This window comes from Hemitrygon akajei, chromosome 29 (assembly GCF_048418815.1).
Source record: "Hemitrygon akajei chromosome 29, sHemAka1.3, whole genome shotgun sequence".
NCBI lineage: Eukaryota > Metazoa > Chordata > Chondrichthyes > Myliobatiformes > Dasyatidae > Hemitrygon > Hemitrygon akajei.
Genome location: NC_133152.1, coordinates 31016466 through 31034639, shown reverse-complemented (window position 1 = coordinate 31034639; position 18174 = coordinate 31016466). Strand labels below are relative to the sequence as shown.

At 43.6% G+C, this 18174-nt stretch overlaps 1 protein-coding gene across 10 annotated transcripts in view; it reads left to right on the top strand.

Moving 5' to 3' along the window:
• plch2a (phospholipase C, eta 2a) overlaps positions 1 to 18174 on the top strand; it is a 324151-nt gene that overhangs the window by 251487 nt on the left and 54490 nt on the right. For 9 of the 10 annotated variants that reach the window (XM_073032106.1, XM_073032109.1, XM_073032103.1 and 6 more), the window contains 3 exons: positions 392 to 550; positions 8084 to 8128; positions 17873 to 17965. In XM_073032106.1, coding sequence (XP_072888207.1) covers positions 392 to 550; positions 8084 to 8128; positions 17873 to 17965 — 297 coding nt within the window. The remainder of the gene's footprint in view (positions 1 to 391; positions 551 to 8083; positions 8129 to 17872; positions 17966 to 18174) is intronic. The other variant, XM_073032111.1, reaches the window with a different exon arrangement.

The following is an 18174-nucleotide window of genomic DNA, read 5'->3' as shown; positions in this document are numbered from 1 at the left end:
GGCCTGCTGAGTTCCTCCAGCATTTTGTGTGTGTTGCTTGTATTTCCAGCATCTGTAGATTTTCTCTTGGTTTGTGACAGTAGACAATCCCGACAGTTTGGAGGAGGTGGGAAGAGTCTGTTAATCAGCCGATATCCAGTAACCACCAACGAGCTGCATGAAAGCTGCAATAGTTCCTCGTTGCATTGACTTCATAAAACTGCATGTGCATACCATTCCATCATGTAGTGACTACTCATGATCGAGGCATCCCATCCGAGTCACATTTACTTCACCCTTCCATTTCTCCCCTCCCAACCCATCACTCCTCTCTCTTTCACTCTCTCCCCTTCCCGCCCTGCCTCCACTAGGGTGGCATTAACAAGCCTGTCCCTCGTCTCTCCTTGAACAGGCCACAGCCAACCGGAAGCACGTGGAGAGTGTGGCTAAAAAGAAGCTCGACTCGTTGTTGAAGGAGTCGAAAATCCGTGATCGGGAAGATCCTGACAGCTTCAGTGTAAACGCCATTCCTCAAACAGCCAAAGTGTGTCAGAAATTGGACTCAAAGAAGGTATGCCCCCCCCCCGCCACTTCACTGATGATTTAGTGCCGGGGTGCTGAACTAAAGATGCCGGTCCGTGTGATAAAGTTAATCATTAAAATATAAAGATAGAAAAGATAATGATAAAGATGAGCTTTGTTTGTCATATGTACGGCCAGATTTGGGAACAGCTTCTTTCCAACTGTGATAAGACTGCTGAACAGATCCTGACCCGGATCTGGGCCGTACCTTCCAAATATCCGGACCTGACTTGCACTACCTTACTTCCCCTTTTCTATTTTCTAATTATGATTTATAACTTAAATTTTTATTATATTTACTTCAATTTGTACTTCAGGGAGCGCGAAGCGCAGAATCAAATATCACTATGATGATTGTACGCTCTAGTATCAATTGTTCGGTGACAATAAAGTATAAAGTATGACCAAACATTGAAATAAACAGTGAAAAGCCTCGTTTGTGCCAATGACCAACAGTGCCATTGCTGTCTGTAAAGAGTTGGTACCTTCTCCCCGTGACTGCATGGGTTTCCTGAAGGTGCTCCAGGCCTCTGCCTCTCCTTCCTCCTTAACAAGATCACTGGGTCTCTCGTGACGTGCTGCCCTCTGACAGCGCCCCCTTTTACCCTGTGACTTTCCAGCGTTTTCGGTTACCCTGTACCACTGGATCATCAGAGGAGCAGCTCCCCTGCAACGGGGAGCCACGGGGTAGCTGAGCAGGTAGTGCAACACTTTCCAGTGCCAGCAATTACTGATCAGGGTTCAATTCCTACCACAGCCAGAAAGGAGTTTGTACCTTCTCCCCATGACCAGGTGGATTTCCCTGGGTGCTCCGGTTTCCCCCACATTCCAAAGACGTAAGGTTAGGGTTAGGGTTAATATATTATGGGTATGCTAATGCTGTTGCTAGAAGCATGGCAACACTCGTGGCCTACCCCAGCACATCCTTGTGTAGCATCCCTGCCCCCAAATTACCCCCGTTCACCAAGGGTGAACCGCCATTGCCCCACCAATAAGGCAGTACTACGGTGTAAATACAGTGTAATGCCCCCTCCCCAGTACACACTCACAACACAAATATCAGACAATACACCAAAGGCGAGTAAATCATTGCAGCTTTATAGTTATTTCTTAGTGATGGGTTAGTCGAAACAGATAACCTAAAGGCGCCAAATCAGTAAGTTTATCAGTTTGTGCACGTAATATTTTAATATGTTGGAGCTCACACCTCCAGTTCCATCCACAACGACCTTCCGAGCCTTTGGCCACCGTCCGAACTCCGACGTCCAGTATCTGCCACCCTGGAACCGCTGTCCGCTCCTCACACGTTTGTCCTCCTCGCTCGCCTCCCGAAAAAAGACCGCGAACTCCTGCTCAGCTCACAAATACAAGATAGCATAGCAACTCTCCATTGGTTAGATCCCCCCTTATCTGCAGTTATAACCCAAACATTCCAGCTACAGAAACCCATTATAGCATTAAGTAACATTATAGAGAAGCCATTTTGTTAGCCTGAACAGTTAACACCACAGTTAATGGCACTGAGAGCCCTACACTTGGACTTTCTTCATTTACTTACTCTATTTTATTTTATTTATTGGGATACAGTGTGGAATAGGTCCTTTTGGTCCTTCGAGCCACCCCCAGTTTAACCCTAGCCTAGTCACGAGAGGGGACAGACAATGAACAAAACATTAAGGGCCAAGCAGCGTCTGTGGAGACGAAAGGTGTAAGTCAACATTTCAGGCCGAGGCCCTGCAATAGGACTGATCAAGAGCACACAATGACTTATTCAAGATCCCCTCCAGAAAGAAGGGGGTCTCTGAAGTGCAGCCCTCTCACAGTACTGCAACAGAGCATCAACTTAACATTTTTGTGCTCGGATTTCGAAGGCAGACTTGAGCCCATTTCTATCCAACCCCCAACCCTGAAGCAAGGGGCAAGTCTCATTAAGTTTATTGTCAGGTGCACAATTGGGCGCAGATCCTTCTGCGCTTTATTGAAGACCAAAAGCAGATTCACCTCGGACCCTGGCAATTGTTTATCCTTCAATTTGCATCAAGAACCTGATTTTGCCATTGTTAATTTTGGGAGCTTGCTGTGCACAAATACAATCCGTGGCCTCTTTATTAGGTACACTTATGCACCTGCTCATTAAATGTATCTAATCAGCCAATCATGTGGGAGCAACTCAATGCTTAAAAGCATGCAGGCATGGTCAAGAGGTTCAGTAGTTGTTCAGACCGAATATCAGAATGGGAAAAAATGTGAACTAAGTGACTTTGACCGTGGAATGATTGTTGGTGACGGATGGGTAGTTTGAGTATCTCAGAAACTGCTGATCTGGAATTTTCACACACAGCAGTCTCTAGAGTTTACAGAGAATGGTACGAAAGCAAAAAACATTCAGCGAGTAGCAGTTCCGCGGGGGAAAACACCGTGTTAATGAGAGCGGTCAGAGGAGAATGGCCAGACTGAGTCAAGCTGACAAGAAGGCGAGAGTCCCTGAAATAACCACACGTTACAACAGTGGTGCACAGAATAACATCTCTGAACGCACAGCACATTGAACCTTGAAGTGGGTAGGCTACTGCAGCAGAAGACCATGAACGTACAGAAATACACTCAGTGGCCACTTTATTAGGTACCTCCTGTATCTGATAAAGTGGCCACTGAATATAGACTCTTATTTTTACAAGAATGATTATACTTCAAAGAACAACGTTAATTGTAAAGTGCTTAGTAGTGGGTGAGACCCTGAAGCCATGAAAGATGCCACAGAAATGCCAGTCCTTCATTGTTTCTCTCATGTGATATTCCTACGGATGAGGCAGGCCTATCCTCTCTTTGGAACACTAGATCTAGCTTGTTCGCACCCGACAGAGTCACTTACATTTAATGCTTTGATCATCTTTCCATCTGTCACAGTCTAGCTGTGCACATTGACAGTCTCACTCCAGATGGCAGCTCTTGTTATTAGAAGCAAAGCAACCCCAAGGAAAGGGCCAAATTCGATACCGAAGCTGCCCTTTGCACTTGCCCTTTGCCTGCTCCCATGAGTATGGTACTTCAGTCGTATCCTTAAAGGGGTAGGTCCCGTTAACTGTGAAACACTCCGGTTCTGTAAGTCTAGGGGTCTCCGACCCCCGCCAAACATGGGAGAATGAAGTGGAAGCCCACTAAATCCCCCTGTTTGTGTGGATGCTGCGTGACTGGTCACCCTGTTACAAATAAGTACTACAAAATAAGGGACAGTACATTGCATACAATTAAACAATTTAAGTTTATAATTCTTAATTTGGCTAAAGGGTTGGTAAAGAAAAAGCAAAAAAAAGAAAAGGGCCCATTTTAATGGAACAGTCTGATGTGCTCAAGTTGGAGCTCACGGTTCCCCCTTCACCGATCTTCCTTTGATCACCCCGAGCTTCATCAAATCATGGCCCCGCTCCGGGTCGAGTCCTACGACCTCTTCTCTCTGGCGTCTTCTCTCCTTATTTCCCACCGAACCAAAAAAAAAGCTCACACCGGTGTCAGGCACACAACATAAAAACACATTCCCTTCATTGGACGGTTCACAATCCAAAGCACCCATTATCTCTCACCATAACTCAAACACTGCTTCTTCAGAAAGAACATTCCCAGGGTGTTACAACTGCTTTTCAGCCGTGGGGCAGGCCACAAACCTAGCATCAGGACTGATCAAAGCAATGCCACATATCTGTTGGATTTACTTAATATTGTGTTCTTCAGGTAATACTCAGTCTTTGTTGCCATACAACAGAACATCAACGTTCAAAGTAAATGTATTATCAAAGTACATATATGTCAACAAACACTAAGCTGAGATTCATTTTCTTGTGGGCATTTGCAGTGAGTACAAAGAAAAACAATAGAATCAATGACAAACTGCACACAACAGAGGTGGCAAGCAGCCAATGTACAAACAACAAACTGTGAGAAAATACAAAGAAGAAAGAAAGAAAAAAAAATAATAATAATAATAAATAAATAAGCAATAAATATTGAGAACACAAGTGTAGAGTCCTTAAAAGTGGGTGCACAGGCTGTGGAATCAGATCAGTGATTGAAGTTACCGCCTTTGTTTCAAGAGCCTAATTGCTGAGGGAGAATAACTGCCCTGAGCCTGGAGGTGTGGGACTTGAGGCTCCTGTACCTCCATCCTGATAGTAACAGTGAGAAGAGAGTGTGGTGCATAGAAGAGTACAGCACAGTACTCTTCACCCGACTATATTGTGCCAACACTTTAACCTCCTTCAATATCAATCCAACCCTTCCCTCCCACACTGCCCTTTATTTCCCTTCTATGTGCTCAACTAAAGTCTCTTAAATCCCCATAATGTACCTGCCTTTACGCAGCCGTTTCCGCACCTGCCACTCTCAATTTAAAAAATTACCGCTGTACTTTCCTCCCAAAGCCTTAAATTTATGCCCCTTTGTTTTAGCCACTTCTGACCTAGGAAAAAGTCTCTGGCTATCCACTCAATCTATGCCTCTTATCGTCTCATACACCTCAATCAAGTCAGTTCTCATCCTCCTTTCCTCCAGAGTAAAGCCCTGGCTTGCTCAGCCTATCCTCATAAGACCTGCCCGCTAATCCAGGCATCATCCTGGTAAAATCTCCTCTTCACCCTCTCTGAACCTTCCATATCCTTCTTATAGTATGGTGACCAGAACTTGAATATTCTCTTGTCTATACTTATTTCCTTTTCATGTGAAAGATATCAGTAATGCCCGCCAAAGGACCTCCCTGAAAGGTTTTATTGCTTGAATCCTGCCCTTTATGGGTGCCTAATGAAGCTTTGGTTTCCTTGGGTTCAGTCACTAGTAACTACAAGTCCACCCTGAAGTAGAGAACAGGCATTTACAAGCACTGTGCAGCTCTATTTGAAAGGATAAGATTTTCAATTACAATTCAAATAATATGTTTTATTAAAACTGAAATGAGTTTTTAACACAGAACCATTCTAGTTATTCTATTCTGTTTAGCTTAGTGCTCAGTGTAATTAAATTGCTGGAGCAGTGCTTTAGTGCACTGAGATAGAATGATATTTCCCACCTGACTGATGGTTAATGAATGAGTGCTGGTTGAGCTTAGCTGCCCACACTTGGCCGAGGGACTGCTGGATTATAATTCCAGTACAATCAGTGGTTACTGTTAGACAGTTTACAGGGGGAGTATCGGGTCAAAGGAACCCTTTCTCTGGAAGTTCTTCCCTGTAACCGACTGCCTACACCCCCCTTGCCCAATTTAACAGCTTATTTTTCTTGGAGTCCTGGAGAAGGGTCTTGGCCTGAAACATCAACAGTTTATTCATTTTCATAGATGCTGCCTGACCTGCTGAGTTCCTCTAGCATCCTGTGTGTGTGTTGCTTTGGATTTCTAGCATCTGCAGATTTTTTTCTGTTTATAATTTTCCTCTCAGCGCCCATATTTTTAATACTGATAAACAAAATAATTCAAGGAGTTTGTGTTTTTAATGGGTCAGCATCTAATCTCCCGAGTTTTGTGGGCAGCAGTGACTAATCTTTAGTTCAGAATAAATTTGGTGGTTGGAAGGCCTGGGTATTTGTTCAGAATACTACTTCTCCCACTGATCTGGGATCCCAGATCCTGTGGCTGGAGCACTGACACACAGATATTTCCCACCTGAATGAGTGATGGCTGAGTTTAGCTGCCCACAGTCTTTGGCATAGCTTTGAGAAGCTGGAAGATGCCAGTTTCTCTGTAGGTAAAGGGGCCAGTCCTGGCCAAAGCTCTCTCTCAGAATAGAAGAGATCCATGAGGAATCTGTAAGCAGGATTTGTGCCCAGCTCATGTGTCCATACCAGTTGAAGTTAGCCTCACTAGCCTCGTGCCAGGATTCCAATCATGGTCTGTGGTCCTGCAACAGATCCAAGACTCTAATTTTGCCAAAGTTTCTGCCTCCATCATCCCATCAGCTAACAAGTTCAGCTTTAGAGCCAAAACTGTTGGAGATGTTGTCTTTATAATGTCCTGTATCATCCCAGCCTGCTCCTCATCTAAGAAAAGATGTGAAGGCATTGAAGAGGGTTCAGAAGAGGTTCACAAGGATGATTCCAAGTACGGAAGGGTTATCATACGAGGAATGTTTGATAGCTCTGGATTTGTACTCACTGGAATTCAGAAGAATGAGGGGGTCTCATTGAAACCTTTCAAATGCTGAAAGGCCCAGACAGAGTAGATGCGGAAAGGATGTGGTGGGAGATTCTAGGACAAGAGGGCACAGCCTCAGTACAGAGGGGTATCCATTTAAAACAGAGATGCAGTGAAATTTCTTTAGCCAAAGGGTGGTGAATTTGTGGGATTTGTTACCAGAGACAGCCGTGGAGGCCAGGTCATTGGCTGTATTTAAGGCAGAGCTTGATAGGTTCTTGGTCGGACACAGCATAACAGGTTTTGGGGCGAGGCCAGGGAGTGGGGCTGAGGAGGGGATAAAAAAGGTCAGCCATGATTGAATGGCGGAGCAGACTCGATGGGCCAAACAGCCTAATAATGCTCCTATGCCGTACGGTCTAAAGAGGAATGAGCTCTCATTCGGGGTCGTAGCAAGTCAGCTCAGTTCCTCACTTTGCCATCCAATGAGTGATTAGATAGATAGATAGATAGATAGATAGATAGATAGATAGATAGATAGATAGATAGATAGATAGATAGATAGATACTTTATTCATCCCCATGGGGAAATTCAACATTTTTCCAATGTCCCATACACTTGTTGTAGCAAAAACTCATTACATACAATACTTAACTCAGTAATAATATGATATGCATCTAAATCACTAACTCAAAGGCATTAATAATAGCTTTAAAAAAAAGTTCTTAAGTCCTGGCAGTTGAATTGTAAAGCCTAATGGCATTGGGGAGTATTGACCTCTTCATCCTGTCTGAGGAGCATTGCATCGACAGTAACCTGTCGCTGAAACTGCTTCTCTGTCTCTGGATGGTGCTATGTAGAGGATGTTCAGGGTTTTCCATAATTGACCGTAGCCTACTCAGCGCCCCTCGCTCAGCTACCGATGTTAAACTCTCCAGTACTTTGCCCACGACAGAGCCCGCCTTCCTTATCAGCTTATTAAGACGTGAGGCGTCCTTCTTCTTAATGCTTCCTCCCCAACACGCCACCACAAAGAAGAGGGCGCTCTCAACAACTGACCTATAGAACATCTTCAGCATCTCACTGCAGACATTAGTGATTAGTGTGGCTCATCACTGCCGTTACTAACAGGGATTAGCTGCGGTCATTGTAACAAGATGGCCGGTGGTGTAGTGGCACCAGCACCAGACTTCAAAGCGAGAGGTCCTGATCAGAGAGGAAAAACAACAATTGTAACAAGAGACCATTCTCCCTATAAACCCATTCCACTATTCAATTCAGTCCATCAACCTACCTTGTCTCTATACCTTTCCTGCTTTTGACTAAGATCTATTGATTATTAACGAAGCTGGCATCCACTGCACCTACATCAACTTCTCACATGATCTTTCTTTCCTCTCCAACAGCATAAACGAAGCTCCAGCTCCGTGTCAACAGTGGAGAAGTCAATGGTAGGCCAATTGTTCTTTGAAGTGTCATCACTGTCAATTGGGATGGTATGCCCGATGCTGGGATGACAAGAAATACACAGAATGAAGCCAAGGGAATGGCTATTCGGCCCAACTAGTCTGTGCTGATGTTTGTATATCACATGATCCTCCCCATTCCACTCAGCTTTTCGGCATACCAACCTGCATACCTTTTCCATTAATAATCAGAGTGCTTGGGATTTTGGTTTCATTAGACTGACAGAATTCCCATTTTTCAGATTGTTTGTTATGCGTAGTGTCATATGACATAGGCGATCATGGTCTTTCCAACACCGTGATAGATCTTGGTAAATTATTCTACAATGTAGTTTGTCATTTCCTCCCTCAGGGCAGTGTCTTTACAAGACAGGTGACCCCAGCCATTATCAATACTCATCAGAGATTGTCTGGCATCAGTGGACGCGTAACCAGGACTTGTGATATCCACCACCTGCTCCTATGGCTTCTGATTGGGGGACTAAGTGGGTGCTACACCTTGCCCAAGGGTGACCTGCAGGCTAACAGAAGGAAGGAAAGCCTCACACCTCCTTTGGTAGAGACGTATCTCCAACCTGCCAACCTATTTTTGGATGTTATTCCTATTAATAACCCAGTACATTTATAATTTAGGGCAGCACACACAAAATGCTGGAGGTTTCTCTGATATTTATAATTCTTTTTTTAAAAAAAAAGTTACACAGTGTTGTAGTAACTTTTTCCATTGAACCTTGCAAGTTTAAAAGGTTCACAGCAACCAGGACCCCTGTGAGGTTCAGCAGAGGGTGAGAACTGTGACCTCGGTGAGTTTCAGAGGCAGGTAGGAACCAGGACTGATGAGTTTCAGATGTGTGGGAACTGGGAATGATGTGTTTCAGGACTGTGGGAACGGGTACCCTAGTGAGTTTCTGGGGTGTGGGAATGGGTACCCCGCTGAGCTTCAGGGGTGTGGGAACTGGGAATGATGTGTTTCAGGGGTCAGGGAATGGGTACCCCAGTGAGTTTCAGGGGTGTGAGAACTGGAAATGATGTGTTTTGGGGGTATGGGAATGGGGACCCTGGTGAATTTCAGGAGTGTGGGGACTGGGAACAAGGTGAGTTTCAGGGGGCTGGGAACTGGGAATGGTGAGTTTCAGGAGTGTGGGGACTGGGAACAAGGTGAGTTTCAGGGGGCTGGGAACTGGGTACACGGTGATTTTCAGTGGGGGTAGGAACCAGGACTCTGGTGAGATTCAGGGGAGGGTGGCAAACATCAGCGGGTGAGCCTGATGCCGATCCAGTTCCCAGTAAAGAAAGTTGGTTTGGCAAGCCCTGTGACAACAGTTTCTGCATCCTGCCCACTAGGATGTTTCTTGATATTTCCCTCTGGACATATTAGTAAAGTTTTTGTTCTGATAGCTTTGGGTTTTTAGATTTCCCACAAGTTGAAATATTTTTCTCATTTCTGCCCTGCATCAACCACAACCTGTTTGTTCTCTCCAGAGAGCCGTAATCACTCAGTTCTCATACCATGCAGGTGTATCTTGTCTGCACTTCTCCCACTGCAGCCATGTCCTTCTTAGAGTCTGGGACCAAAAACTCGTGGCTTGATCGTGGGGAGGTAGCTACATAGAAACTCACCCCTTTGAGGGATCACACCTCTGCCCAACCCCATAAATGGGATTTGAATCCATGACGTGGTTGAATTGTTATGCACTCGGGACAAGTCAGGAAAGATCATTAAAGCAGCTTCTTGGCATCCCTTACATTATCAAATGAAGCCTATAAATAAACTTGCCTGCAATTTGATCAGATTTGATGGAGAGTAATAATAAACTGTGATGTGACTTTAACTCCAACCACTTCCTATAGCCACTGGGTACCATTGAGACAGTCTGCAGGGAGTAATAGATGCTGTCATCTACACTTTTTTCAAGCCCGGGAGACTGCAGAAAAGCGAGTGAGACAGCAAGGAGCCAAACAGCCTTGATATTCCTCCAGGCCCCCATCACTGTGTATCAGAATCAGCTCTAGCCTGGGCCGCAGCAGTAACAGTAGGGACCGTGCCAAGTGGAAGCACAGTGACAGTTCAGAGTATAAACCACAGAAAAGGCCATTCAGCCCATTTAGAACTTATGGTGTTGATGCTCTTCATTCCTCCCACCCACCTTCTGACCCCATTCCTTGCACATGAAACTTCAACTGGGGGGGGGGGCAGATCTTAAATAGAATTTTTGCATCTGTATTTACTCAGGAGATGGACAAACAGGTGGACATAGAAGTGAGGCAAAGCAGCAGAGAGATCATAGACCCTATACAGATCACAGTGGAGGAAGTGTTTGCTATCTTGAAGCAAATTAGGGTGGATGAATCTCCAAGGCCTGACAAGGGTCCCTCAGACCCTGTGGGAGACTGGTGCAGAAATTGCAGGGGCCTCAGCATAGATATTTAAAACACCTTTAGCCCCAGGTGAGGTGCTGGAGGATTGGAGGATAGCCAATGTTGTCCTGTTGTTTAATAACAGGACAATGTTGTCCTGTTGTTTAATAATAAGCCAGGAAGTTATAGGCTGGTGAGCCGGACATTAGTCCTGGGACAGTTAATTGGAAGGTATTCTAAGGGACCAAATAGATAAGTATTTGGATAGACGGACTGATTAGAGATAGTCAACACGGCTTTGTGTGTAGTAGGTGGTGCCTAATCAATTTTATAGAGTTTTTTTGGGGAAGTTACCAGGAAAGTTGATGTTGGCAAGGCAGTGGATGTTGTCTACATGGGCTTTAGCAAGGCCTTCGACAAGGCCCCACATGGGAGGTTTGTCGAGAAGGTTCAGTTGCTCGGCATTCAAGATGAGGGAGTAAATTGGATTAGGCACTGGCTTCATTGGAGAAGTGTGAGGTGTTGCACTTTGGGAGGACTAACCAGGTCTTACACAGTGAGCAGTAGGGCACTAAAGAGTGCAGCAGAACAGAGAGATCTGGGAATACAGAAAGTGGCGTCACAAGTAGATAGGATCATAAAACTTCTGGCACACTGGCCTTCATAAATCAATGTATTGAGTACAGGAGTTGGGATGATATCTTGAAACTGAATAAGACATTGGCAAAGCCTAGTTTGGAGTGTTGCGTGCAGTTTTGGTCACCCACCTACAGGTGACCTAAGATGTATATAAGATTTAGAGAGTGCAGAGAAAATTTACATGGATGTTTCCGGGACTTGGGCACCTGAGTTATAGGGAAAGGTTGAATAAGTTAGGATTTTATTCCCTAGAATGTAGAAGACCGAGGGGAGATTTGATAGAGGTATACAAAATTGTAAAGGGTATAGATAGGGTAAATGCAAGCAAGCTTTTTTCATGGAGGTTGAGTGACATTACAACTAGAGGTCATGGGTTAAGGGTGAAGGGTGAAATTTGAAATATTTAAGGGGAACATGAGGGAGAACATTTTCACTCAGAGGCGGGTGAGAATGTGAAATGAGCTGTCAGTGCAAGTGGTGGATCTGGGTTCAATTTCAACATTGAAGAAAAATTTGTGTACGTACATGGATGGGAGGGGTATGGAGTGCTATGGTCTGCGTGCAGGTCAAAGGGACTAGGCAGATTAATGGTTTACCACAGACTAGATGGGCCAAAGGGCCTGCTTCTGTACTGTAGCATTCCATGACATTATGACTCTATTTCTGTTCTCCCGTCTTCCATTGACCCATTGGGGCTTGTTGCCAGTATCCATGCAAGCAGGGGCCATGGACCTTGCCTTCATCTCCATTTCAATTGCACATAAAATTCAGAAGGACCTAATTGTGTTTGAAAAAGGAACAGTGATGTTATTGTGGTACATTGTGTTACAACAAGGGTTCTAGTGAATAAAAATCAAGGGGTTGTGAAGCAGGAAGGCGAGTCAAATGTTGGCCTTTTTTTGCAAGACATTTGGAGTATCTTAGGATAGAAGTTTTCATGTAAATCCACAAAGGGTTGATGAGACTGCCAACAGGAAGAAGGTACAAGAGCCTCTAGACCCAGCTCACCAGGTTAAGGAATAGCTATTACCACTCAACCATCAGGCTTCTGAACCAGAAGGGATAACTTCACTCAATTTCATTTGCTCCACCACTGATCTTGCATCCCACAACCTACAGACTCACTTTTAAGGAGAGAGTTCATCTCATGTTCTTGATATTTATTGCTTATTTATTTCTTCTTCTTCTTCTTCTTCTTCTTCTTCTTCTTCTTCTTCTTCTTCTTCTTCTTCTTCTTCTTCTTATTATTATTATTATTATTATTATTATTATTATTATTATTATTATTATTATTATTATTTCCTTTTTTCTCTTTTTGTATTTGCACTCTTTGTTGCCTTCTTTGCACACTGGTTGTGTGCCCTGCTGTTGGGTAAATTCTTTTAATTAATTCTACTCTGGTTATTAGATTTATTGAGTATGACCACAAGACAATGAATCTCAGGGTTATATAGACACATATGTACTTTGATAAGAAATTTACTTTGTATTTTGAAATACTGTACATAGTTTTGATCTCCATATATAAGAAAGGATCTTCTTGCATTGGAGGTAGTGCAGGTAAAGCTCAGTTGGGTAAATCCTAGGATGAAGGAGTTACTGTATGAACGGAATTTCAGCTGGCTGAGCCTATACTCACTAGAGTTTAGAGGATGGGAGGTAATATTGAAACATATGATTTGAAGGCAGATTGAAAGGATGGATGCTGAAAGGGTGTTTCCACTAATACAGGCCATGGTTTCAGAATGAAATGTGCAGCAATTTCTAACCCTAGAGAGCTGTCAGAAGCAGAGTTAATTAATGTTTTCACAGTAGAGAAAACAGACATCTAATTTTCAGAAGAGTCCAGGGTTTTGGGGAGAGTGCAAAAAAGCAGTGAAGAGGCCACATTTGGATTAACATGACCATACTGAATGATAGTGCTAGCTCAAGGGTCAGTTATCCTACTCCTGCTCCTGTTACGTTCTCTTAGCAAAGAGAGGATGGACTGGACACAAGACATTCTGCAGATGCTGAAAATCTTGAACAATGCTCACAAAATTCTGAAGCAAGTCAGTTGGCATCTGTGGAGGAGAAGAAAGAGTCAATGTTTTGGCCGGGTCCCTTCAACTTCTACGAAAAGAGGTGATCCAATACAGAATTCTAGGATTCTGAAAGGGTTCAGTAGGTTAAACATGAGAAGATTCTTCCAATGTGTTAGGGGTCACAATTATAAGTCAGTCACTGATAAAAGCAATGAAGAATTAATAGAAATGTTTTTGGTCAGAATAGGAATTTACTCTGGAGTGCTTGAGGTGAATAGAATGGATGTAGTTAAAGGAAAGAATAGAATGTGGATTGAGAGTGAATGGAATGATAAGCACTAACAATGCCACTTTCATTTCAATCCCAAACCCCCCCCCCCCCCCGCACTCCCAGATCAACCTACTTCGAGAGGAGTGTGGACTCAGCTGATTGACTAGTTTACATCACAGCACAGGTCACATCAGTTGTGATTAAACTATCTCGTCTTTGAGTCAAACAATTACTGATTCAGCCCCCTTTTGGAGGCCGAGGTACGATATTCCAGGCTCCTACTCCAGAGTAATGCTGAGGGTTGGCTGCACTGCTGGAGATACCGTCCTTGGGACAAGACCTTTAATTAAGGCCCAGTCTGCCCTCTCAAGTGGAGTAAAAATCCTCTAGGCACTACTTCAGAGCCTCTGGTCCTGGGCCCATCATTATCCTGTAAATAATATGAGCATAAAGAAGGCAGATAAATGAAGAACATCAGCCAATCTACATAGAGTGCAATACAGTGAAAATATTCCTTTACATTCAAGTCACAGAAAGAAGTGAGTCTCCCACAATAGTACACATAAGGAATTTTTAAAACATTGGCTTTCTCATCTAATATCTAATATCTTGTGTAACATACCAGATAGTTAACTGCCAAAAGTGGTTTTTTGTTTTTGGGATCTTGCTATGGACTGTATCACTGTGACTGCACTTTATGACTCATTCATCGATTGTGATGCACTTGGGACTGGGGCTGTTCCTGTTCCGATTTCATCAGATGCCGCAGGAATGAAGTGAACTGTTCCTCTCTGCAGTAGTGAGTGGGCAATGTCTGATAGGCTGGTACCACAGTGGCACCATGGATGACACAATACTGCTTCACTGGCTCCACTGGCCACCACCGTGAAACATCTCGTCTGAGAACTGCACTGCATTGCAGTCCCTAAATTCAACGTTCTTTCAGTTATTTAATTATCGAATCCTTTGATTAAAGTCTACAAGGGAGGAACAGTTTGTAAACATGAAATGTGACATTGGCTGTAATTTATTGCCTTTGTAACTCAATCAGTTCAAAAGATTCAATTCATGCATTGAATAATAATTTCTTCCTCCCTCTGTCCTTCTTTCTCCTTTTATCTGCACATGCCTTTCATCCTAAATGTGTCTTTGAGTCACACATACTGGAAGGTGTCCACTTCCTCACTTCCCTCTCCTTGTCCATGTCTCCATTTTCATCAGATTCAGGTGTAATATCACTGGCATGTGTATATTGCAATATATATAAGAAAAAAACTGTATATTACAGTGTGTGTGTATATATATATTTATATATAGGTATAGTGTTGGCGCATGGCCAAGTGTTCATCTAGTTATCTGAAGGTCGCTAGTTTGAGCCTTGGCTGAGGCTGCGTGTTGTGTCCTTGAGCAAGGCACTTAACCACACATCGCTCTGCGACGACACCGGTGTCAAGCTGTATGGGTCCTAATGCCCTTCCTTTGGACAACATTGGTGGCGTGGAGAGGGGAGACTTGCAGCGTGGGCGACTGCTGGTCTTCCATTAAAAAAAACCTCGCCCAGGCCTGCGCCCTGGAAACTTTCCAAGGTGCAAATCCATGGTCTATCGAGACTAACAGAGGTCTACACTACACACACATGCAGGAATGAAGTAAAGAAGGCAGATAAATGAAGAACATTGGCCAATCTACATAGAGTGTAATACACTGAAAATATTCCTTTACATTCAAGTCACAGAAAGAGGTAAATCTCCCTATATATATATATATATCACACACATACACTGTATATATTTATATTTTAACATGTAAATTAAATAAGAAGTGCAAAAAGAGGAAAAGAAAGTAGTGAGGTAATGTTCGTAGGCTCAAAGTCCATCAGAAATCTGACGGCAGAGGAGAAGAAGATATCCCTGAATCATCGCCCCTGATGGCAGCAATGAGAAGAGAACATGTCCTGGGTGAAGATGTCTGGGATGCAGGGAGGCTAGTGTTCATGATCGGGCTGACTGAGTTCACAGCTTAGTTCACCTCTGTGTTTCTGCATTTGTAACTATATGTTCTGTCTCTGTGCTTGGCTCTGGTTCTTAACGTTGTGTTATCCTGAGGTAGGATGGCACCTGTGTTGTAACACTCAATACCCTCGAGTGGCTAAGTTAAGGGAGTAACTTCTTACACAGAGAGCTGCACGTCTACTTGCCAAATCCTAAATGGTGCTTACATCCAACGTTTAAATACCTTGAATGGTGATTTAATGAAAATGAGTGACAGTGATAAATGATGTGAGACTGGGATAGTTTCAGAAGCTGGTGTTTTAGGTTTGTCTGTTGTGAGTTTTAGGCTTTTTTTTCTCTGGAGGTGTGAAGCAGCTTAGTTTGCTAACTCTGCTTCCCTTCCTCATTCTGAGTCAATCTTTCTGTCTCTATTTCTCCTTTACTCTCCCTCTTCCTCTCCCTCTTCCTCTCTCACCCTTCCTACATTCTGGCTAGCCCTCTCCTTATGTCTATCACTCGTGGAACTACCCAGAATAGAAGCGGGTTTCTCACCCCATTTATCCATGCCTACATAGTGCTTACCTGATCTAGTCCCAGTCCCAGCCACCTGCACTTGGCCCACATCCTCCTAAACCAGAGTTTCCCAACCTTTTTTATGCCATAAGCAAGGGCTCTGTGAACCCCAGGTTGGGAACCCTGTTCTAAACCTTTCTTATTCAGGAACCTCCCCAAATGCCTTTAAATATTACAACTGTACCCACCTCGACCACTTCCTCTGCCAACCTGTTCTTTAAACCCACCACCACCCTCTGCATGAAAAACTCACTCCTCAGAATTTCCCCTCTCTCCAGTTTTAGACTCCCCGACTCCGGCAAGAAGATTAGTGATTAACCACTCTATCAATGCCACTCATAATCTTACAGATCTTTATAAGGTTGTTTCTCAGCCTCCTTCACTCCAGGAAGTACAATCTCACCCAATCCAGATGGACTCAATCTCTTTATAACTAAATCCCTTCAGTCCCGACAACATCCTCATGAATCTTTTCTGCACCCTCTCTCGTTTAGTCACATTCTTTCTATAGCATGGCAACTGGAACTGCACACGATGCTTTCTAAGTGTAGTCTCATAAATATCTTGCAGAGTTGGAATATAATGTTCCAACTCTTATATTCATTGCCCCAGCCATTATGTCTTTTATGTCATATACCTTCATCACCATTCTATTTATCTCACCACTTTTGGGAACTAGGTACTGTACTTGTAACCCACGTTCTTGCTGTTCAGTTACACTCCCCAGGGCCCTGTCTTTCACTGTGTATATTTGGGCCTGCTTTAATACCTGAAAGCTTCGCTTTATGCTTGTCTTGAGTTAAATTCCATCTGCTATTCTTTTGTCCATTCTCCCAGATGATTTAGATCCTGTTCAAAGTTCAAAGTAAATTTATTATGAAAGTAAGTATACAGTATGTCAGCATATACTACCCTGAGATTGGTTTCCTTGTGGGCATTCACAGTGAATACAAAGAAACACGATAGAATCAATGGAAAAGCTACACACAGCAAGGACAAACAGCCAATATGCAAATAGAAAAAGAGAAAACAAAATAAAATAATAATAATAAATAAATAAGCAATAAATATTGAGAACATGAGATGCAGAATCCTTGAAAGTCAGTCTGTAAGTTGTGGACTCAGTTGAGTGTTGGGGTGGAAAGTTGAGTGAAGTTATGCCCTCTGGTTCTAGAGCCTAATGGTTGAAAGATAATAACTTTCTGAACCTGATGGTGTGGGACCTGTGGCTCCTGTACCTCCCTCCTGATGGCAGCGGCGGGAAGAGAGCATGGCCTGGGTGGTGGGAGCCCTTGATGATGGATGCTGATTTCCTGCTGCAGAGCTCCTTATAGATGTGCTCAGTGGTGGGGAGGGCTTCACCCATGATGGATATCGACAACTCAATCCTGTTGTAACTTGAAACAACTTATTACACTGTCCACTATACCAGCTGGTTTGGTTTCTCGCACAAACTTACCCAAATTTACAACATTCTCATCCAACTTATTAATGTTTAGTACAAATAACAGAGGCTTCATCACTGATCCTTATGGTACCCTGTGGTGACAGGTCTCCAATCTGGAGAACAACCCTTCCCTACCACCCTCTGACACCTACAACCAAGCCAAGTAGGTAGCTGACTCTGGATCCAATATGATATAACCTGAATCAGCTTACTATGCAAGTTCTTGGCAAAGGGCTTTTTAAAGTCCATGTAGATAACATCTACTGCTCTGCCCTCATCGATCATAGTCACCTCTTCAAAAATAAACTCAATCAAATTAGTGAAATGCAATTTCCCGCAAATAGAACCTTTATCTGGTTCTCACTAATGTGTACTTAGCAGTCTGTCCCCATTTTGTTAATGTGGCTAATTATCTTCTGCTGACAGAGTAAAACTGATGATGGGACAGACTCTGGAGAAGATCCAGTCACCAACAAGAGGCACAGTCGCTCCTTCATTGGCAGCTTCTCCAAGCGCAAGGTCAGTAGAGCTGGTACTTTCAGAAACTGTCAGAGAAGGGCAGCTGAAGTAGTACACACAAAATAAACCTTGTGGCTGAAGGTTCCTCTTTCTTATGGGTGATATGGACAATATATCAGTGCAATGAATGACGAATTTCCAGGATAGCATCTACAGGGTGACCCATTACATAAGGTAATAGATAGAGGGTAATTATTACCTCAGTCAAT